The sequence below is a fragment of the Orbicella franksi genome, chromosome 4, assembly GCF_964199315.1.
Source record: "Orbicella franksi chromosome 4, jaOrbFran1.1, whole genome shotgun sequence".
Lineage (NCBI taxonomy): Eukaryota > Metazoa > Cnidaria > Anthozoa > Scleractinia > Merulinidae > Orbicella > Orbicella franksi.
In genome coordinates, this window is record NC_138148.1 from 4,492,046 (window position 1) to 4,514,711 (window position 22,666).

The following is a 22,666-nucleotide window of genomic DNA, read 5'->3' on the forward strand; positions in this document are numbered from 1 at the left end:
ACCGGGGAAGACTGGGACGAAAGAGTATTCTCCCAACATTCATTTGGAGCATCGTTGAATCTAATATGGCGGACGAGACAGCGCGGGAAAAGTTGTATTGAAAGGTTTTTTGTGTTTTCTTTTTCCTCGGGTAACAATATTTCAAGTGATATTTAGGAAAGCAAGTTAAGTTCTTCTTCTCGTCTTACCAAGATGGGGGTAAGCTAGTTTTTGTACTTTGTAAAGTGCGTTTAATAAGTCTTTGGTGTGAACCTCCAATTTCCTTGCGCTATGGTATGGAGTTTTGAAGACATAAGCTTAATCCCTAACTGTATACGATTCATTAATCTTAGAAAAAGTCTGCCAAAGGAAAGGAGAAAAAACTAAGGAGGAAGGAGGTATGTAAGAATTCCCAATATTCTCAAGTCGACCTCATAAAATATAAGCTTTACTAGGCTCTTTATTCCTGATGTGATCAGTGACAGAACCCGACTAGTCTTGGCCTTGGCTTCAGCTTTACGTGTTAACTTCATGCGAACTTGGTTGTATGAAAGTTTAAATGTCGATCCTGGTGAAAGTCGTTGAGCTCACGTGACAGAAAAGAGTTGCAGTAATTTCTTATGTCAGCGACGACTGGTTAATATCTAGCATTTGGGTACAGAGGATTATGATTTTAGCGGCTAAACGTGAAAGACTAGGACATTAAATTAGTGAAAAAATTAGGAACAGCTCTAGGTACTCTGGGTGCGTTCAGATACCAATGTCTGTATGCATCTTTTTTATTTTGGTGTTTTCATCATGTATTTTTGTTGTGTGTTTTGACCATTTTAAGTATGGAATAAGCTTATAAATGAAAATAAATTTATATGCATCACATCAATACCTCCACCCCGATATGCACCATTGCTAGTAATTACCAGTAAGTGAATAACTAATTTTGTATCTACAATCAAAAAACACTTTTTAAGGAAATGGCCAGAGTTAGTGCTGCTCAAGCTGTGGTGGATGTTGCTAATGAGGTAACAATCATCCCTTAGTAAAATATAGATTGTTAGTGATTGTTGTCTGAGGCATGATAACCTAATGGTTAGTATGCTAGACACTGGGTCATGCAGTCCAGTTTCCAGCATCCTGTCTACATGGAAGAGGGGGGGGGGAGAGAGAGAGAGAGATGGTGAGGAGGGTGGGGAGGGTAAAAATACTCATTAAGCCATGTTATGCTTAATACAGAGACTGTAGTCAGCGGATAATCAACGGCTTAAGCCACAAGGCTCCAGTGCTAGACTCCCGCTGACTTGGTATCCTAACACAAACTTTAAATCCACCCTCGTTGTGGTGCCCCCTGACAACACTTTCCAAGGTCCCACTTCCCTGAAAACCCAGACAGCTTACATTGTAAGTTGTTGATATATAACAGAAACCATGGGTGAACAGCACAACTGATGAATGTACTGTTTAACTACAGATCATCTTTCAAGAATGTTTAGTTTAGCTGTAGTTGTTTACTTCTTAATATTCCTTGCTTCTTTTTAGGTGAAAGATCCTTTAGCAGCTTTGACAGCATTTAAAAGCTTCAAAAGAAATGGGTAAGAGTCATGTCAAACAATAGAGTACATTGAGATGCCTATTTGTAATTCACTTTTAGTATGGTGCAGTATTCTAGCATATTCAACATGGCAAGAACATTTTATTTGAAGGTTGTTTGGGATATTTGTAAGTCTTAATTTGGTAATGCAGATTATTTTTTTTATCTTATTCTATCCCATATTAAAAGATGTTTTCACTGAGTTGATTATGAAAAAAAAAAAATGAAAACTGTGCTTAACATTCAGCAAGTTTTGATGTTGAAGCCAGGAGGACATTGGTTTTGTCAAGCTAGAATTCATTACATTTTGCATCAATTATTTAACTTTAAAAAGATTTTCTTGATATCACTCTTTGTTCCCTTGACTTTATGAATCTACACTTAAACTGACTCTTTTGTGAAAAGAAATGTCTTATTATTTGTTGACAGGTTGGATCTTCAGCTGGAGTGTCAGCGAATAACAGACATGAGTGCCAAGGATATTGAGTGGTCCTTTGATCTCACAAAACACAACATGCAATTGCTGTAAGGCTATAAACATAATTTAATTATATGACTGAGAAAATTACTTGGTTGAGAGCAGGCCAATTTATCACTAATTTATACATTTGCATTATGGTGGAATTTAATGCAGGCAAGATCACAATTTTCTCAGTTATATCTTATAAATGTGTTAACATGTGAAAGCACTAGCAATTTTAAAAGGATTAATGATTTGCACTGCTCATGATATTTGAAAATTCCTTCAAACTACAATTGCCTAAAGGCTTTTGTGATTTTGAGAGAATTTTCAAATATGACTTGTAGACAAGCGTAAATACCTAATTGCTCACGCTTTCATGATTACCTATGCCTAAAGATTATGGTCAGTGTTTGGATAATTACTATTTATATGTGATATTAAAGAAATAGGATTAGGAAATGAAGATGTAAAACTACAGTAAGTTCAAGTCAGTCTCAATTTATTAAAAACCAGTATAGTATGTTAAGTAGTTTGTTGCTCAACAAAGTTTGCTTACTCAAGTTAATGTATGTTTTCAATCTCTGGCTTAACTTTTAGCATTAGACAGGAGAGAGAAAAATATAGTCAGACCATTCAAATTCCAGTTTCCAACAGCACAGTGGATAATAGTGTTTGGACAACTTGCATCAAGTTTTTAAATTCAAACATTTCATATTTTATCACAGGTTTAAATCAGTTCTTATTGCATTATCTCTTCAAATCTATTAAAACTACTTGTTTCCATCAACAGTTATGAGAAAAGCTCCTGGGGCTGGAATGACAAGAAGAAGAAAGACGAAATGACAGAAGATAAAGCCTGGTAGTTATAATCAAAACAAGTCCTTTAAATCATGAGGAAACTTCTGATATGCAGTGGATAAAATTATATTAATTATATTACTACAATGTATATATCAGAAATTCTAGGCAATTGGTATTTTTTGCACAAAGTAATATACCAAAATCTATGTGGCAAGGAGTAATACTAGCAGTGAAAGGCTTTACATATCAAGCCGGGTTGAGGAAGTTCCAGATTTCAAATCAACCCAAGTCTTGATTGCAAGGAATCAAATAATTAACAGTAAATTGACCATTACTTCTACATTAGTTTGAAATAATAGTCAGTAATGTATTTTCTTTTATTGAAAGATGTTCCTTCCCTCATTCTTCACAAAGTACTATATTTGTCAATGAAGTTGAAGAGTTTTTCTCCTATCTCTCACAGGTATCTTATGGCTAAAGACAATTCAGGAAAAGGAGTTGCATTCTCACATTTCAGGTTTGACTTGGAAGAGGGAGATGAAGTACTTTACTGGTAAGTCTGGACATTTTTCCATTGCTGATCAATTAAGTTCACTTCTTGACATTTTAACCAGCAAACAAAGTTTTTATTGGTTTTAGTCAGTGAGCAATTCATTCATCTGCATTTGATGGTTTTGATTTTGCCAAAGCTCTCAGTTCAGTTCACGTCTTCAAGAAACAGGGTCAGGTTTCTTCTAGGTCACGAGGTCATCTCTTGCTCAGTGTTGTTTCAAAGCTCATTTGTGGTCTCTTGTAGCCCATCTTAGTCACCCTCCTCTCCCTGTTTATTTTTTTTTAATATAAAGTAAAGTTATTTTATTCCTGGATATTTCCATTTGTGTCAACTCATTCAACGAAGTTTCTTTTTGTCCAGCTTGCCCTGCAGTAGAAGACTGTATTGGCAGTAACACAGCAATCAAGTTATAATTTTGCATTAATTTTTTTCTGTTATTTTTGCCAGCTATGAAATTCAAGTAGAACCTGGAGCACGAGCCAGAGGACTTGGCAAGTTCCTCATGCAGATTTTAGAGATGATGGCACACAGGTTTGTTAAACCCTAACATCAACAGGAAAATTTTTAACTTAATGTGTAACTCATAGTAAATTTGTCATACATTAGCATGTTTTGCTTATGATTTCAGTCTTTAATTCATGCAAATCTTAAATGTCATCATTTTCTTAAAGTACATTCAAGCCCTTGGGCAATATTCTCCAGTAAGTCTGTGGTGCCATATCGATAAGAACGAAATATAGTTTGCTGGATTTTCAATTATGTTGCTGGTTTTAAAATTGTGGTGTTCTCTTATATTTCAGAGCCGAGATGAAAAAGATCATGCTCACTGTGTTGAAAGGTACATTGAAGAAGAATAGGAAAACCTGCAGAAGATTGCTTTTGTTGTTGTTGTTGTTACTAACAGTAGCTTCTCTAATGAAGTACACTACAAGTAGTCCCTCTTTTGCTTAGTCCATCGTGTGTGACATGAAAGAAAACCGCGAGAAAAAAATGGCCCCGCAAAATCCTGGGTGCGAGACGGAGTTCGTGTGGCCATTTTTTCTTGTGGCTTTCTTCAGTGTCACACACAACAGACCAAGCAAAAGAGGGACTACTTGTAGTCTACTTATGAAGTACTAAGTAATATTTTTGGTTTAGATCTGCATCAGTGACTGTCCTGTGACCGACAAGCTATTTTGATCAATTGCAGCTGTGTGAATGATATATATGACCGTGACAATATGACGGTGACCTTCATTGTATAAACTGCAGTGTTTTACAAGGATTTCCAGCCCTGAGAAAAGCTGTAATTTATTGAATGTGTAAAATTACCTCAAATTATTTTACTTTGATGATATTGATGACGTACGTAAAGATATGTTTGATATCATGTTTGACCCTTAAACTGTACTGTTTTTTTCCCGAAAGTCAAGCCCTGCATGGAAGTCTTTGGCAATCTTCGGTTATTTTTAGAAATGTTCAGGTGGGCTTCAGACAACTATTGGAGAATTTTCTGAAATCTTCAAAAGTGGTTGGAAGTCTTTGGAAAATTATCATAACATCCTTATTAGTATGTTTATACAATAAGCAAAATAATACACGGTTGCTTGAAGATATGGAATTTCTCTCTCATGTTCAACTTTATATCTCACTAGTGAGTGCAGTGAATGAGTGAGATATCGAGTTGAACACTCAAAGAGAAATTCCATATCTATGCGCAGCCATGTATTATTCTCTTCTTAATGTGTTGGGTAAAATTTTATTATGCACAATCTTTGGGAAATGGAGTGGTGAGCCAAGAAATTGACAGCATGGAAAGTTGTACTCCTGTTTGCTTGTTCAGAGAAATGGGACAAAAGGATACAATGCCAGCATGTGTTATTAGTTTTTGTCTCAGTATTTGCATTTGAATGTGTTTTTTCAGATAATGAGAGAGCTATCAATTTCTTCACCAAAATCATGAAGTAAGTTGATGTTAATTTTCTTGGTTTGTAAGTTTTAATTTTAGCTGTAAACAGTGGCAGATAAATAATTAGTTTTTTAACTTTTGTTTGAAGCAGAATTTGAGTGCTGCAGGGGATAAAAATATAATCCAATATTGTTTATGACAAAAAACTCGGAAAACAACAAACTAGTTTTTAGTATTCTCATTTTCAGGTTATTTTGTCAATTGTGCCTTTTGAAAAATACATCAGCTTGACTTTTTCTTTCCTTTTCGGTGTTAGGTTCCAAACAGATGAAACTTCTCCGGCCATCTGGGATCCAATGAACCCTGAGGATTATTGCTATGACATCCTCAGTAAAACATTAATGCGAAAAACACAAGCAACTAATGATACAATCAGCAAGGAATAGACAGGATACAGTTAGAAATTCACAAGTGACTTTCATTAGCAAGTAACCATGCATTACATCAATCTCCCTGATTTCACCCTCCCTTCCGCCTTTGTTCAATGTCAACTGAACATGGCTTGCTAGAAACTATCTTGTCTCTTTTTTGTATAAATGGGTGTGCCGGTTGCGATAATGATTCCAAATGTTGCGGTCCTTTTCAAACTTAACCGTCGTACAAATGAACAGCTCAAAGAGCAGAATCCGGTAATGCGTGGGCAAATTTTCAAACTTCTCTAGTACATGCTGGATGTATGATGTGGCGTGTAATTGGGTGCGCAGTGTGGATGCGAACAAACAGTTACGTCTTTAAAATCTAGAGGTATTAGTTTCTAAAGAAACTGTTAGGCTGCGTAAGCGTGGAAGAGGAACACGGCTATCTATCTATTTGATATTGATAAAAGGTAAGTTAACTGCTCTAGAAGGTTTGTCACTGAAGTTGATGTTGAGAGCAAGAGCCCTTTGACAGAGCGAAGTGACTTTGTTCTGAAGAAGGTCTAATGCTCGATACGCTAGCTTCATTAGGTAGGGCGGTTAATTTATCTTAGTCTTTAAGTTGATAAACAACCGAGCTTTAGAGTCTAGCCAGACATTTGAAAGTCTTTCTTAGTCACAAACATGCCCATTTGTGGTCCTAATCACTCCTCTACTGTGAAACGACAGCAAAATATTTGCAAACTTAGGAAAAGTATGAAAATCAGTCGTATAGGACTGGGCATCTCGTTTATTAATCAGACATATACGGTCCTTAGCATAGCTGTCACCACAAACGATCTAAAAACATGGAAATCTACTATAATAAAATTATGAGATTGAAATCAAAAACGGATAGGCTGTTAAGTGGCTTTTCCTACGTAACCTGTATACCAACGGATCTACATACAGACACGTAACTATCTAACAATAACGCCGAGAAAAATTATAGTTCTTTTCACTTGACCAAGTGAGGTGCCGTTTACTATATACCTCTTACTAACCGAGTTCGAGGTCCGTACTGTAAGTTACGGACCGAGTTTTTTCCCCTTCGATTTATGGCCTAAGCGCGAAGCGCGCAGGTCATAAATCGAAGTGGAAAAAACGAGGATCCGTAACTTACAGTACGGACCGAGAAGACGAGGTTAGTAAGACATTTGTTATATCTCTACTGTGTGCCTGATGGGTTCGGAAACGATTTCTATTCACGCGGACTTGGAAAGGCTTCAAATTTCTGATGCACCACGAAAGCAAAACGAGTCAGTTTGAAACTTTTAAGTCGTTAGCACGCTTTATTACATAATTTAGAGTATAAGGAAGTTTGAAACTTTCACTTGCTATAAAAGTTAAGAACACTTAGCGATAAAATCACGAAACAGTTTGCCAGCGAAACCAACTACAGGAGAGTCCGGCCCGCCAAATTGACCAACCACAGCGCGCGTACTAACTGAGAGATAATAATATTGCTTATTTGGTGTTTTTCAACCTTTTTTGACGATAACTGTTTGTATCAGAAAAATGATATGACCTGTCATGACAGCTGGTTGAAGTAGAGAGATTTTGACATTGCAGATTTCTTGCATCCTTGAACGTCAAGCAGAAAAGAAACCAAGATTGGCTGTTTGCTATGTTTGACTACAACATGTAAACTTAGTATAAGTAAGTACAGCTGTTCGTTATCATTGAACCAGTCTACAAATCAAATGTGTCATACTCCATAGACAATTTCAAAACTAATCTGGTGTACTTTTTGTACTAAAAAACTGTGCAAAAAAGTATTTTAAATAAACCTCGAAAATCACCATCTTGTTGAGTATTGTCATCCAGTCAAGGTAGATTTCACAATATTCCACGAACGTGCTTTGGATATGAGCTGTAAATATCCAACGAAGCGCGTAGGGCCGAGTTGAATCATCTCATCCAAAAAACGCAAGTGGGATTTTTTGTTGACTAGAAACGCCCCCAAAATATAGAAAAACAAAATAAGACAAAAACGAGAAACCTGACTTGCAAAACTCTAGTAAAAGTAACACAAGTAACTCGTCGGTACCGTGACCCAAAAGAAGTGCTGTTGCGCGTAGCCAAGAGAACGGTGAAAATTAAAATGCCGCCCTCTTCTAAAATTAGAGCGTTATAGGAAAGTTGCTCTTGAAGGAAATCGACTCAATATAGTATTGATTCGTTTGAGAATCGTCCCCTGGATGAGCTAAGACGAGTTACCGTCCAATAACAAAGAACCGGCTCATTTTGATGCGCTCGTTGTACGGTGATATTTTTTACTCCATTGAATTAATCACTGTGCCAAATGGTTCGCTATGATTGGTTCCTTATGCTGAATTTATGCCATTCCTGTAAGATGCTTCAAACTACCTTTGCCAATCTTTCATTTTTCGGTTTTCTTTCGTTGTTAAGTTTAAAACTGACCGCTGATCGCTTTGTGGGCTATCGCTCTTACTACTGTAAGACTGACCGTGTTGGAGATCAAAATATGGAGGGAGTAAAGAGAAAGCGCTGCCGTGTACCAGAAATCTGAGAGATGATAGAACGGTAGAGAAGCAGGGGAAGGAACTAGGGGAAGGATGGAGGGGGTGCGCTGCCCCGGTCACTGAGATGAAGCCTTTTTCTTCGTATTCCCTTTTAAAATTTGTTTACCTCACCAGTCAATTACGCCATTCCCTAGTGGTGCACCGGTCCATCCCCTTCTAACAAAAATCCTGGTTCCGCCCCTGATGAGTAGAGAAGAACGGTCCCATGTGTTAATCTGTGATATGAATGGAATTTAGGTCGTTTGATATTAAGTTCAACTTTTCTTTCAACTGGCGCATTTTTAATTTTTAAAGAAATATAGCCCGAGTTTAAATGTGTAAGTCTTGTTTTATGTCGTTCTTATACTACAGCGGCCACCCGTTGAGCGGCTTACCCTTAAGTGGCCAGTTATCAAAGTCCCGAAACTGTTGTCCTTAGAGGAAAGCTTTCGGGAAGTTGGAAACTTTCAGTTCCGCGAATTTTTATTCCACGGAATGAAGACAAATGTACAGCTGGTTAGAGCGAAAAAAATAGTAATGTAAAAGATGCGTCGTACCGTAAATCACATATCTGGATAGTGAGACTGGGATAATGGAACAGAAAGATGGAAAAAGGAAAACTTGTATATGATTATTTCTCTGAGTTTTAAGAAACAGATCGTTTAAACAATAGAAATTTATTTCGCATGTTTGCATGCACTCGCCCTTCAGGAAACCTGAATAATTGATAAAAATCAAGTTATAAGTATAATAGACCAATTTCGATATATTAAAATTCATCCTAAAACAATAGATCTCAGCACGAGGATCTGTGGAATAACTACAGAGTTTGTGGGGTTTATTCCCCGGAGCTTCGTGCTGAGGTCTATTGTGATAGGCTGAATTTTAATATATCGAAATTGGTCTATTCACATAACGTGGGGAATGTCACGTTTCTTTAATATAGAATCTGTTTCTGGTTCAAAAAGCAGATTGCAGATTTAATTTTGTTTTTAACAAACAGAAGTAAGTAATAAACGTCCGGGTTTTAGGCTTGCTAGAGCTTCTTGTTTTTGAAAAGGCGATGACAGACTAGAGTCCGAAACTGAAAGTGACCACTGATCATAAGTTTCAAACACGTGTTTAATTGTCTTCACGTGATTTCCATTTTGCCTCGACTGAAACAAGTTTGTATTTGAATGAAATTGACATTTCTACCAAGCCTCCGGCTAATTCCTGACGAAACCGTATTAAGCAGTGAATCTCTATGTAAGCGGCCAAATGTTATTGGAAAGCTGAACTTTCGACCGAGTGATATCGAAAGGGTTTCCTTGTCACTATCCCCAGCAATAACAGGGAATCTTACGACTAGGATTTGGTATAGATGATCATCATAGACAATGTTTGGTTGCAGACAAAAGTTGGGTGTTGCCAAAAATTTTCAGTGATGCTGCTGTTAAAATATGACTTATCACTGCGTCCCACGGGAGAGCTTCGTAATTATCAGAAGGGCTTAGAGAAGCCCAGGGGACCCAGCAGGGCCGGGACGCCCCATCCATGACCTGCAATCAGGCGTCTTTTTCATTTCTTGGAAAGGAGAAGGAATGAGATGTAGGGAGAGGGGTATGTTCGCAGGTTACCCCCCTTCTCCAAGCGGTACTCCCTTCAATGGGCTATGTAGGTATGTGCGGCCCCAAAAAATGTAATTTGTGATAAATTAGCATAAATTACTATTTTGCCGGCACAGATAAGAGTTTGGGGGTGGGTTTGAGGTGCGCAGTGTTCAACGGGATTAGAGTTCAAAATAGACCAATTTCGCCATATAAATTCAGCCTAAAACAATCAACCTCAGTATGAGGCTCTGGGGAATAACTACAGAGTTTGTGGGGTTTATTCCCCAGAGCCTCGTGCTGAGGTCTATTGTGTTAGGCTGAATTTTAATATATCGCAATTGGTCTATTAGATGCCGTTAGCAGGGTGAGATATTCTACGGTCAGCCTTTACCGTGTACAGTTGTAAAGTTCGTTATTCTTTTTCTTGGCTATGCATGAATTTTACTTCCCGATGGTTTATATCTCATTTTAGTGCTGTCATTTTATTACATCACTGTAATTTACTATATTTGTGTACACTAAGTTTAATTAGGATACCCTAAAACACCAAGGGTGACACCACTGTATTTAGACTCTTACCGATAGTGCTAGCACTTTTTTGGCATTATTTGGCTTCGCGAGCATTTTTTTTTTTACATTTTATCCCAAAAAGCACTGCTAGCATTATTTTGGATTTTCGACTGATTATTTGTATAATTTTGTGTTAAAAAGTACAATCTGACTTTATTTATGGCATCCAAAGCCTCCCAGATGCATTTTGCCCTCATTTTAGTCAAAGGAGCCGAGGAGGCCTGGGGAATAGGTTTGATAGGTCAGCGGTTGCCTTCTAGAAACCCAGTCCATCACACTCGTTTCAAGATAGAGTCATCCACGTTGTCATCGAGGAACAATGGAAGTCAGCCAGAATGGAGTAATGGAAAAAAAAAACATTGATCGTTACATTTTGTTGTTGAAAAATGTAACTGAAAATCTGAACAATGTAATATTCTATGTTTAAAAAAATCGGAAAAAAGTGAGCATTTTTATGTAACCCACGAGCACTTTTTAAGAAAATTAGCATTCTTTTAGCTCTTTTTTGGCAAAAAACAAGCACTGCTTTAAGCATTTAATGCTTTTTTACGAGCACTATCGGTAAGAGCCTAACTGTATTGGTCAGGGGAATACGTTCCCTTGTTTTTTCCACCTGCTGGTTTTTCGGAGTTTTCGTATCCGGCTTTGGTGCACTTAGTATTTCGAATCTTTGCAACATCTGCCGACATTGAATAAATAGCACGGTGGCTTGGCTGTCCAACGCGGCCAATTTTTAAATCATGTTGTGTGTCTGGATGAGTAGACTGAGTAGTGGAGGCTGGCAAAATGTATGGCTTTGAGTGGTTTTTGTCTGAAAAAGGGTATAGATTTTGACCATTTTGGTTTGAAGTAGGGGATGTTTTTCACTCTGGCTTAGCATTGGGTATTTTGTTTACAAGGAACTATTTGTTTGTATCGCATCAACATTGGCAATTTTGTAGCCCTTAATTCTCTAATGTTTGCGCAAATGGAAGTCATTTCTGGTTAGGCGCATCTCAGTCATAAAGCCATGTAGTAATTTTAGGTCTGAAATGAGGTATCGATTTTTCGCTCAGGACCGAAATAGAGTATGGGATGTCACAGATCTTGGTTAGAAACAAGAGACCACGGGCCCTAGGAAGAAACCCTACGCCGGGCCCCCTCCGTTAGAGACCGGCTGCGGGAGACGTTGCCTGTCAGCGGTTACCAAGCTGTAAACACGTGCCTAATTACGAATTAGCGAATTGGCGCGGAGTAGATGTTGATCTTTTCTTACAATATTTTCATTTCCTAACCATGTCATCCTTAGCTAATGGACCAGAAACACCACTCAGAAAGGCAGTGGGTCCTGCAGCGAAAGTCACCGTTGTTTTAGGAGCACAATGGGGTGATGAAGGGAAAGGAAAGCTCGTCGACATCTTGTCCACAAATGCTGATTTCGTTTGCCGGTGTCAGGTATGCAAAAACAAAGTGAATTACTGTAATCTATTGTAGCTTATGTTCGTATTGTATAGATCTGTAAAGGAAGATCTTTGGTCTACACGCGAAGATGATTAATCAAGTTCGCAGGTTTTGTAAACAGCAGCTCAGCATTTCAGTTGCTTTGCTTCATTTAACATGAACCGGCTTGAATGTTGACTTACGTGGCTCTTATGCTTATTTCATGGTTTGATCTGCCATGGCTTGCTGTCGTTGTCTGTTCATTTATTTCAATCCATATCTCTTATCATCTCACCACAAGGGTGACGAACTGCCCACCGACATATTCCATAATTCGATTACCGCCAGATCGAGCGATAGTCCTTCGACAGAACAAAGTTACATGTACGCTACTGTCAGAGGAAGCATGGAAACAAGTTAAATGAAAGACCCTAATTTATGCCATTGGGAGACAAGGAACTGAGTTGAAAGATAAATTTCTGTTCTGTAATCTTACGAATTTGCCTTGTCGATGTTGTCTTGATGGAGAAGTAAGCTCATATGAGTATAAATGAAGTCTTAGGTGTTCCCAATTAGAAGGCTCCAGGAGATTAACACATGAATTTAAATCTGTTGTATTGTTTGTTGTTATGTTGTCTTGTAATGCATTATGTTTTTGAAAGAATGGCTGAGAAGATTGATATCATTGTTTTGAGAAAGATCTAGGGGCTTCTTTGTTGATGTTTTTTTACATTCCTTGATGCTCTAGAAATCCACCTCCTAGTCTTTAGCTGTCTCATCAATGTAAAGCATTTTGCAGAAGTTATACTGTAGATTACATTGGATGATGTGCAAACTATTGAAACAATAACCAACAATCTGTGATTTTGATTGAGCATTTTGGAAGTGTGAATGTGACGATGAAAGTAAATGGCATTCTGTCTTGCTTGGATCTTTGTGACATTTGAAATACTGTTTGTTGATCAGTTTGTTAAGCATGATTAGTAAGCCTGAATAGCACCTGATTGGCCCATTCATGTTATAGCCTGAATAGTATGCTCCACAAAGCCTACTAACTGTAAGTTATAATGATAATTATGGTGACACAGTGTATACTAACTTCTCTTGGTTGTCTAATAAACTTTGTCACCGTCCTGCTCCTGAATGCATAATTTTATAGGGCGTTCTATCTCATATAGAGTAATATACAGGTAACAAAAGTCAAAAGGCCAAAACAAGTCGTCAAGCTTGAAACCTCCTTGTTCTTGTTATCGACCATGCTGTAGACAGGCTTTTAGCCAGTTGGGTGTCCGGGTGTCCAGGTGTCCAGGTGTCCTGTGGACGGCCACTTTCTGAAAAAAATTGTTTTATTTTTCATATGTTGCCTTATAAATTGCTCATTTAAGCAGGTCCTAAAACACAATTTGGATGGTCACTTCACAAATTCTGGCTAAAAGCCAGCCTGTAGAGGGATGCAAATTCAAATCAATTGCTCCCTTCATTATTTATAATTTAACATTAAATTTGGTCATACATTAAAAGAAAGTGATTTATTATTTACACAATATTCATGTTATTTTCTCTACTGAAAAAAACAAAAAATGTTTTTGTTGTAAGACAACTGCTAACAGCTTTTTCTGCCACTAAGATGTTGTTCCATTTGTTCTTATTGTTATAGGGTGGGAACAATGCTGGTCACACAGTGGTTGTTGACTCAGAGAAATATTTCTTTCACATGGTTCCAAGGTAAGAAGTAACAGTAGATTGTTTTGATATCTCACAAATCTATCAAATGATTCTTTTCCCTCTCAGGTCCAAGATAATTAGCCAATACAGGAATGAATTTTTATTGTGAGGCAAGACTGTCACATGTCCTATGGTTTGTGGGGGGCAGTGGTGGTGGGGGGGGGGGGGGGCACATTACTTAGGGGAATAAAACTAAAGAAATCAGAATGATTAGTAATCAATAAAATCTTGTGACTACACAAACCAAACCGAATCTAAAATAAGAAATGAAAACAATTTGTTCAAGAAACACATGGCATCTTTCAGGATTTCAGTTTATTAATTTGGGTGCAGTGCGAGGAGCATCTGAAGCATCAGACTTGATTGTTTCTGAAGAGTGCTATAATAGAAAAAGTCAGTCATGATGAGTTAAAAATATAAAGCAGTGCTGGAAAATTGTAATAGATGTGCAGCATAATTATATAATTGCAATCAATGAGTAATCAGTGGGTAATCAATTGGTAATTGATGTTATAATTCAATAATTGATTGATCAATGAATAATCAATGAATAATCAATAGACCACAAAATGTTTGTCCTGATGTCTATGTTTGATCAGGAAATCCTTTTCATCCAGCATCTATACATACAGATTCATATTGTTATTTTGAAGGGATTGAAATGATATCGATCATTCCGATTTTTAAAAGATTTTAATTTCTTAATAGTTTTCAGCCCTAATGAAACATCATCCCAATGTTTCTCTTTGTTCTTTTGGTTTTAGTGGACTGATACAGCCAAAGGCTGTTAGCATTATTGGTAAGTGTTTATACACAATCACTGCGTAGATTCATTATGAAGAATTTGTTGAGATTATACTGCAGTGTAGAACAATCTCTTATTTGTTATCTTTAGCGGCACCTTTTATACCAGTATTTCATCTTAAATTCAACAGGAAATGGTGTAGTGATTCATATTCCTCAGTTCTTTGATGAGTTAGAGGCACTGGAAGCTAAAGGTGATTATGCCTTCAAACTTTCCTCTCTGCTTGTTCCATATTTAATGAAAATGAAAGAACCTGAAATATTAATTAAAAAACAATCATGTTCTAAACAATGATTGCAAGTAGGTTTCAGTGTTTTTTTTTTCCATTTAAATTAACACCACAATGCCTGTCGCAAAGCAATGATTCATTTTGATTTGGCTATGTCGTAGAGCAAGTATGTTTAATAAGTTACATGTATAAAATAAATTCTAATTAAAATATGTTTGACTTCAGTCCATGTTTGTTAAAGTTATGGTTTGAAAATGAGAATTATCAATTCTAGTGTTTGCTTTCCTTTCTGAGCACAGAACTTTGTGCTGTGTTTTAGAACATGACTAAAGAATATTAAATAATATACAAAATATATCAGAAAAATGTCATCAGTGGATTATAGATGCAATATGAGTCCATTAAAAAGACAACACACAAACTATTTTTAATATTCTTTTTTGTTTTATTTTTATTTTTCTGTGATAATCAATTGATCATTTTCCATAATAGATTAAAAACATCCCATTGCTTAAGGTTTTTAGATCAAATTATGAACGGTAATAATCAATGTTTGGCACACCACTACCATTAAATATGATGTTAAATAAATGTACGTTGATGCCATATTTTAAAACTGGAAGTTACATAATGAATGTACTTGTTTGCAGGGGTCACAGATTGGCAGAAAAGACTTCTAGTCTCTGATAGAGCTCACATAGGTGAGATATTGATTTGTATGAAATAAAAACATTTTGACTTACAGTGGCACTATCTAACTAATGCAGTTCATGGATTCTATCCTTTCAGTATTTGATTTACACCAAGAATCTGACAAATTACGAGAGGGTGGAAAAGGAGGGTGAGTTGATGGTGATACTGCAGGGCTGTCATCAAGGGCGGTTATCTGTAACACCTGTCACAACTGAGTCTGCTTAAGTTTCCCTTGATGCGAAAAATTGCCTGTTGTTAATTGGTAGTCAGAATTCACCCATAAAGTAACAAGTTTGCTACAGGTATGGAGAACAAGGCTACCGGTGACTCAAAACTTAATGACAGCCCTTTACTGTAAAATGTTTTTTCTTTTTTCACAGTGGACTCAAGTTGATAGTTCAGTGGTTTAATTTGTGGTAACAGTTGATTGATTAAACTGCAAGGTAAACGTTACAAACACTGCTAGGTGGGAATGGCTTCATTTTGTGTGGAAAAAGGCAGGTTTTCCCTCATGGAGGAAATCCACAAATCAACTGGAAAATCACTGTTTCCTGGTGATTGCTTGCAATATTTTTATCAATGATTTCCTGGAAGATTATTAGTCAAGAGTGATCAGTCTTGTTTTAACTACAACCTACAATTTCATAATGTGATATGACATGCATTTACCCGACACTTCCTGTCTGTCTAAGAATGTCTGACATTTTTCCTGTCAATGCAATCAGTGAACTGTTACGAACGACAAATACCACAACTTGAAGCATTGAATGCTAAAAGTGGATCCACTGTACATATTAGCCAGTCAGTTGGACAGACAGTCAGTCAGTTAGACAGTCAGTCAGTCAGTCAGACAGACAGACAGACAGTTGGTCAGTCAGAGTCAGTCAGACAGGCAGACAGACAGTCAGATAGTTGGTCAGACAGTCAGTCAGTAAGTCAAAAGTTGTTATTTTTTTTTTTTCTTTGCATGTTTTTAAGGTTGGGGACCACAAAGAAGGGAATTGGACCTACCTATGCTTCCAAGGTATTGTATACATTAGTTAATTTATTCTGGGAAATGGTCTGTTTTCTTTTAATTGCTTATTTCTAACCCTAACCCTAACCCGTTGGTTTAATATACATGTATAATGTATTGATATTGGAAATACTAAACAACTATCGAGTAGGGTGCAAATGTTATTTTCAAGCCTGCCCCTTGGGCAAGCTGTAACAGTGATGTACTAGTCAATCATTCTCACTAGACCCCCCTCCTCCTCTCCCCCCCCCCCCCCCCACTAGCACCCACTAGCATGATTATTTATGTTTATTGATTCACTTTAAATGTAAAAGGACGCAATCGTGCGTCTGTAAAATCCACTCACCCCTGGACAATTGGACATTGAACTTTCTTTGCACGCTTCTTTTAATTTTTTGAGAGTCAATTTTGCTGTACTGATGTCTAACAGGCACAAAGGATAGGCCTTAGAATATGTGACTTGGTAGGAGACTTTGAAGTGTTTGAGAAAAGGTTAGTAGAAGTGTTGAAGACAACTTGATGTTATGATGCTGCTCTGAGACTTTTTAAGCATAGTTATGTTTTGTAAAAAAGTGATTAAATGTGTTACTCCTTTTGTTAGATTCCGAGGACTGGTTTCACACTTTCAGAGGCTGTAAGTATTGTAGATAATAAGGACAGAAATTCTCATTTTTAAATAGATCTGAGTTATTGTGTTTATTAAGGACAACTTTCTTAGCAGCAGCCATTTTCATTAAGATTTGCATCCAGAGAGCAATATGCTAAATATTTGTTTGAGCTGTGTATATACACCATGTATGTAAACATAAGTATGTTAAACTAGATTTGAGAAGAATTATTCATTTAAAACACTTAAGCATGTGTTTGTTGATGTTCCACTGTTTGAGGCAGAGCTGCGTGATAAATATAGCTCAAGGGAGGTGGGGGGAAGGGGTCTTAAGGAACTATCTAGAGAAGTACGTGGTGGATTATGATATAACTTTTCAATTTACATAGGTATCCAGGTCTCAGTACAAACATTGAAGAGGAACTTGTAAAGTACAAGGTATGAGGCCTAGGGATGATTTGTTTTGGACTACCACCACTGGCACCACTAAATAAAGACAAAATTGGGCTTTTATGAGTCTTCCCCTAATTTCAGTTCAGGTTCCCTTGATCTCCTTCTTGCGTGACGTGGGTGTGAACAGTCATCCCTCTGTTCAAGTCTAAGTTTTGTCATTTGTTTGTTTGTAGCACTATGCAGAGAAGATTCGTCCAATGGTTTGCGACACAGTAAGCTACATGAACAAAGCACTCCAGAATGAGTCGGCAAACATAGTAGTGGAGGGAGCAAATGCATTGATGCTAGATATTGACTTTGGTGAGTTGCAATGACAATAATTCTAATAAAGACATTGTTATTGCAAGTAATATTGCAATCCATTCAAAGAAACCTGTCATTTAGACTGAAAATTGTTTTTATTTGCAGGTACATATCCTTATGTAACATCCTCTAACTGTGCCGTTGGCGCAGTGTGCACCGGGCTTGGCATTCCACCAACAGCAATTGGTAATGTGCATGGGGTGACTAAGGCCTACACAACAAGGGTTGGTCTTGGAGGATTTCCAACAGAACTTACAAATGTAAGTTACTTGTTTCTTATTCAAGATAGCTTAGAATTTCTAATATATAGATTTAGCCAGGCCTAAAAGCGGAGTTCCTGATTACAGTAAGTTAACTGTGCTTGAGCCTGCAATCCAATAAAAAACCAGTACCTGGGCAGTGGTCGACTTCAAAAAGACATAAGACCTCGATGAGCTCTAAACTTGAGCCAGCTATGTGGTCATGTAATGCTGGTCAGTAGATACCTCTTTTTGAAAGGTGTCGATTGACCATAATGTGGATGTCCAATATCAAAGATGTACCAAGATAAACCAAGTCTGCGTGTCTTGTTAACTATGGCTGCCATTTGCGTGACATCATCGTGGTTGTTGTGCATATGCACCGATGAGCAATACCACTAGCCATGATGATCATGAGAAAAGCTATTCATGGGTTCCTACAAGTATGGTGTTCCACCTGGTGGCCCTTTGGGCTGCCGGAGCTCAGCAAAAAGTGGCTTCACTAGGATGGTCACACATGAATTGATATTCCTTCTGTATTAATGTGCCGTAGGTGTGTTGTAACAAGGGTGAATATCCCTGTCCAATTAACCCAGTTTAGTCCATTTCATAGTTTTCTTAAACAATTCAGTCAGTTCATGGTTCAGCACATGTGCAAGCCACAGCGTAGCCATAAATTACCTCTCTTGCTTTCTTACTGAATCGCATACAGGTACATTGTAGAATGAATATAATGCCAGAATTTAAAGGAAGATGTAAACAGATTAGCAGAGGATGGATTACTTCAAATTTATTATTTAGCCTGAGTAACATACAAATGAAATTGTAACAAAAGAACACCTATTGTGCTAGAGTAATGTGCTTGAATAAACTGGGCTAATACAAAGGGAAGTACATGAATCAAGCTGTGAAACCATCCCTTTAAATGCTGCATAAAGTTCCTCTTCATAATCAGCTTTTCATTTGTTGAGCGTCAAAATAGGAAATTGATTTTTAAACATTATTTATTTATTTATTTATTTAGGAGCTTGGAGAGAAGATGCAGCAGATCGGAAAGGAGTTTGGAGTGACAACAGGCAGAAAGCGACGATGTGGCTGGCTTGATCTTGTGATGATCAAGTACTCTCACATGATTAATAATTTTACAAGGTAAATAGATTTACCTTGTAAAATAGTAGATTTTTAACAGCTGCAAACCTAGTCTCTGTCTTCTGGCACTCCCGTTTCCAGCTTGAAAAAAGATCTTGTAAGGTGGTTAAGTGAGATGCAGCTGAACTGTATTGTTCATTTGATAATAATGATGAGTGATCACTATTATTGGGTAATGTTGACACTGAAAATTTAATGTATAATTTTGATTTTTTGGCAGTCTTGTGATTGCCAAGCTTGATATTTTGGACACATTTGAAGAAGTGAAAATTGGAGTTGCATACAGGCATAAAGGAACAGTTTTGGAATCATTTCCTGGTAAGAATATTAATTTCCAGTCATTAATGAGATTCAAGCTCAACAGAATGAGACATGTATGTGTGACTAAGGGGTTTTATTAACCTTTTCAGTAGAAGGGCAACTGGTTTTCACAGTTAGGCAAAACTATTTGAACTGAACTTCTTTCTAAGAAGAACTTTCCTTTAGATGGTTAAACCAGCCAGGTAAAATCATCTTCACAGCTGGTCAATTTGCCAAATGCCAATTAATTAATGAAATCCCTTTTGACTGGGCACGGAAATGAAAGAGCAAGTTCATGATTTTATATTGTTCTTGATTGCAGCTTCTGTGGAAGTTTTGGATGAAGTTGAAGTTGATTACATCACCCTCCCTGGCTGGATGACCAGTATTGAGCATTGTAAAACGTTCCATGAACTGCCAGCCAATGCTCAGGCTTACATTAGAAAGATTGAAGAAATAACACAAATACCAGGTGAAGTTACCCCTGCTGATTAGATGTACAAGTTGATACTGTGTACGGAGTGTAACGTGCCTGAACGCATTGAACATGTAGCATAGATAATACCTGCCAGCTCACATCACAAGTAAACCAGTGGGATTAGGTTGAACAGCATTGAAACATCAAATTTTAAATTTTCTCACGAAGGTACGATGTACAGTCAACTCTCATTATAGTGGACACCCTCAGAACTGCATTTGGTGTCTGTAATAGCAAGAGTGTGCAATACCGGGGTGTGATGAAAATGACCAAATTTTTGTCTGTAAAGTGCGTACGGCTTTATACTATTAAGATTTTTAGTTTCTTTTAATTTGTAGTACACATTTACTTCGATTCATAATTATATAATGTAGGTCAAAATAGTGTACAATCTAGTAGACATTCAAAGGCTGCAGAATAATGATGTCATTCAATACATGTAAGTTGTCCTTTGTGACGAAGGAAGAACAATTTAAATGTTTATTTGGGACCACCTGAAGCATCTGCAGTTCTGTCATAGCGAGAGTCTGAAATAGCAGGAGTTGTTTTCATGCATTTCTTTATAGTTTGCGGCTGGGGATGTAGCTCCTGCTTGTAATAGTGGGTGTCTGTAATATTTAGTGGAGTGTTCTCAAGGCGAGAGTTGACTGTATTGTAAAAATTGAGCCCTCTCACAGTGTATACTAATTCTGATTTTGGTATTTCTTTGTTTTTCTTTGCAGTGCAATGGGTTGGAGTTGGGCAATCCAGAGATGCCATGATCACTTTGTTTTAGTAAAATTTGCCCTCATTGAAAGACAGTCAGCACCACAATATAGACGTTGTCGTTCAGCATTGTTTTCATATCGCTATATTCTCTGAAAGTAATCAAGAATGAACTTTGTTTTTTGAGAACAAGACAAGTAACTTATTTCAATAGGGTGCTGTTTAAAAACATTGCCAGTGAAACTAAATCTTGTAGTTTTCATCACGTCCCTGCTGCTGAGTAACACGATGTTTCTTAAATACATTTAGCCGATGTCACAATAGACTACTATCGATATATTTAAAGCCTAGAGACACAAACAAGAGAAATGAATAAAATTGCTCATTCAATTTCTATTGTTTGTATCCTTTAGGTTTTGCTGCCTAGCTGTATATACCAATATATCGCAAACAGTCTATTTTCGCAACATGTTTTCTAGGCAAGAATGAGAAATCTAGGTGCCTTGATGAAGATTTGCCAAACAAGACTCTCATCTCTCTAAGAGTATTCTGATCCCATTTGTAGAAATTTTTTAGTAAAGGTGGTAATATTTTTCAGAGCTTGGAAAATGGCTAATAATGATCTTGTGAGAAATACACATGGCTGGGTTGTTCAATGTTGTTGGTAATGTAGTATTTTAACGACAACAAAAAATGCGTGTAATTGAGTAAACAATAGGTATTCTAAAGAAGAGGTTTATTGCACCAATAGGCAAGTAGAGGCTTATTTATTGACTGAAGATGATCTTTAAAGGTAAATCAACAGGCCTTTCTGGTTAAGGGCTTGTCCCTTTAAATTATACCCAGTGGTTAATTTACATTTATCATTTTCCATGATATTGTCTTATGTCATTTACCCTTACAAAAGCAGCTTGGTTTTCTGTTGGCAGACAAAAAATAAATAGCTACTTTTACCTGACACACGTCTCAAGTTTAGCATTTCAGTGGTAAAGCTGAGCGTTGCTGTTGTATCCAGTCAGTTAAATGTCTCCTGGTTACACTAAGTTATCACGTTTAGTCAAACCAAGGTACAGATACTAAGGGTAGTATTAGTATATTATTATTAAAGTAACCTTTCGTTTTTAGGAGGCCTTATCATTTTCAAGCCAACCGAGTTTCTTTTTAAGTCCTCTCTGTGTAATTCTAACTTATTCATACATTGTCTTATTAAGCTTAAAGTGTGCCAAAAGTGACATGAAATATGAGTTATTTAAAAGGGTAATTTTTTTGGAAAATACTTGTCAACTTATGGTCGGCTGGTGGGATCTTTTAAGTTAGTGAGCCACAAGACATATGGTTCTAGAATTTTAATTTAGTGTGAACAGGCTAAGTAAATAAGGTCTTTTTTTCTTGCTTAAGATGTGAATTTTTGATTAAACTTATTTCAACACTTGTGTAGTGCAATGTACTTCTTAGCATGAAAGTGCAGCTGAACTTCTGTACTACGGCCGCATTGCCAGGGCAGAATTAACTGACCGGTCATTTTTACCAGGGCAGAGCTGCCGGGGCACTATTTACTGCTGCCAGCAGAGGTCACCCAAGCGTAATATAAGAGTTTTTATGGAGATCAGGAGTCGTTCAATGTATGGTTAATTTACCGAATAAAGACTGTTGAACGTTCAATGATGTCACTTTTTCTGATCCTGGAGAGTTAAAACGAGATTTGAGCGAATTTTGATATACTTATCCCACGGTAGAATAAATATATCAAAATTCGGTGAAATCTCGCTTCAACTCTCCAGGATGAGAAAAAATGACATCATTGAATATCCAAGAGTCTTTATTCGGTAAATTAACCATACATTGAACGACTCCTGATCTCCATACAAACTCTTATATTACGCTTGGGTGACCTGTGCTGGCAGGGCGGAACAGTAGTTTGGCCGTAGAAGAGATGTGGCCCTTGAAGGAAGGTTTCAGTAGCATGTAAGAGAGGCGTGTGTACGGGAAGGGATTTCCTGGCTGGCTAGTGGGAGGTGGCTGTCATATAGGTGTCTTTTAGTAGAGGATCGACTGGTTCAGTTGTAACTTTTCTAACTTAGTAAACGAAAATTTGGTGCGGAAAGATAAACAGGGCGCATTTTGTGAGCATTCTT

The 22,666-nt window shown here is 37.2% G+C and overlaps 2 protein-coding genes across 2 annotated transcripts; both read left to right on the forward strand.

Moving 5' to 3' along the window:
• Positions 1-48: 48 nt before the first annotated feature.
• Positions 49-6,992, forward strand: LOC145484198 (N-alpha-acetyltransferase 40-like). The gene is made up of 11 exons (XM_081462828.1): positions 49-198; positions 333-377; positions 948-998; positions 1,513-1,565; positions 1,994-2,089; positions 2,818-2,886; positions 3,292-3,381; positions 3,829-3,912; positions 4,182-4,219; positions 5,285-5,324; positions 5,586-6,992. Exons 1-11 carry the CDS (start codon positions 193-195, stop codon positions 5,713-5,715), a joined length of 702 nt encoding a protein of 233 aa, XP_081318954.1. The 5' UTR covers positions 49-192; the 3' UTR covers positions 5,716-6,992.
• A 4,404-nt stretch (positions 6,993-11,396) lies between these two features.
• Positions 11,397-21,963, forward strand: LOC145484194 (adenylosuccinate synthetase isozyme 2-like). Its single transcript, XM_081462823.1, has 16 exons — positions 11,397-11,845; positions 13,488-13,555; positions 14,320-14,354; positions 14,491-14,553; positions 15,240-15,290; positions 15,379-15,430; positions 16,261-16,306; positions 16,728-16,789; positions 16,899-16,931; positions 17,294-17,342; positions 17,531-17,657; positions 17,766-17,920; positions 18,924-19,048; positions 19,269-19,366; positions 19,671-19,820; positions 20,549-21,963. The coding sequence occupies exons 1-16, from the start codon at positions 11,687-11,689 to the stop codon at positions 20,599-20,601; spliced, it is 1,326 nt and encodes a 441-aa protein (XP_081318949.1). The 5' UTR covers positions 11,397-11,686; the 3' UTR covers positions 20,602-21,963.
• The last annotated feature ends 703 nt before the right edge of the window (positions 21,964-22,666 follow it).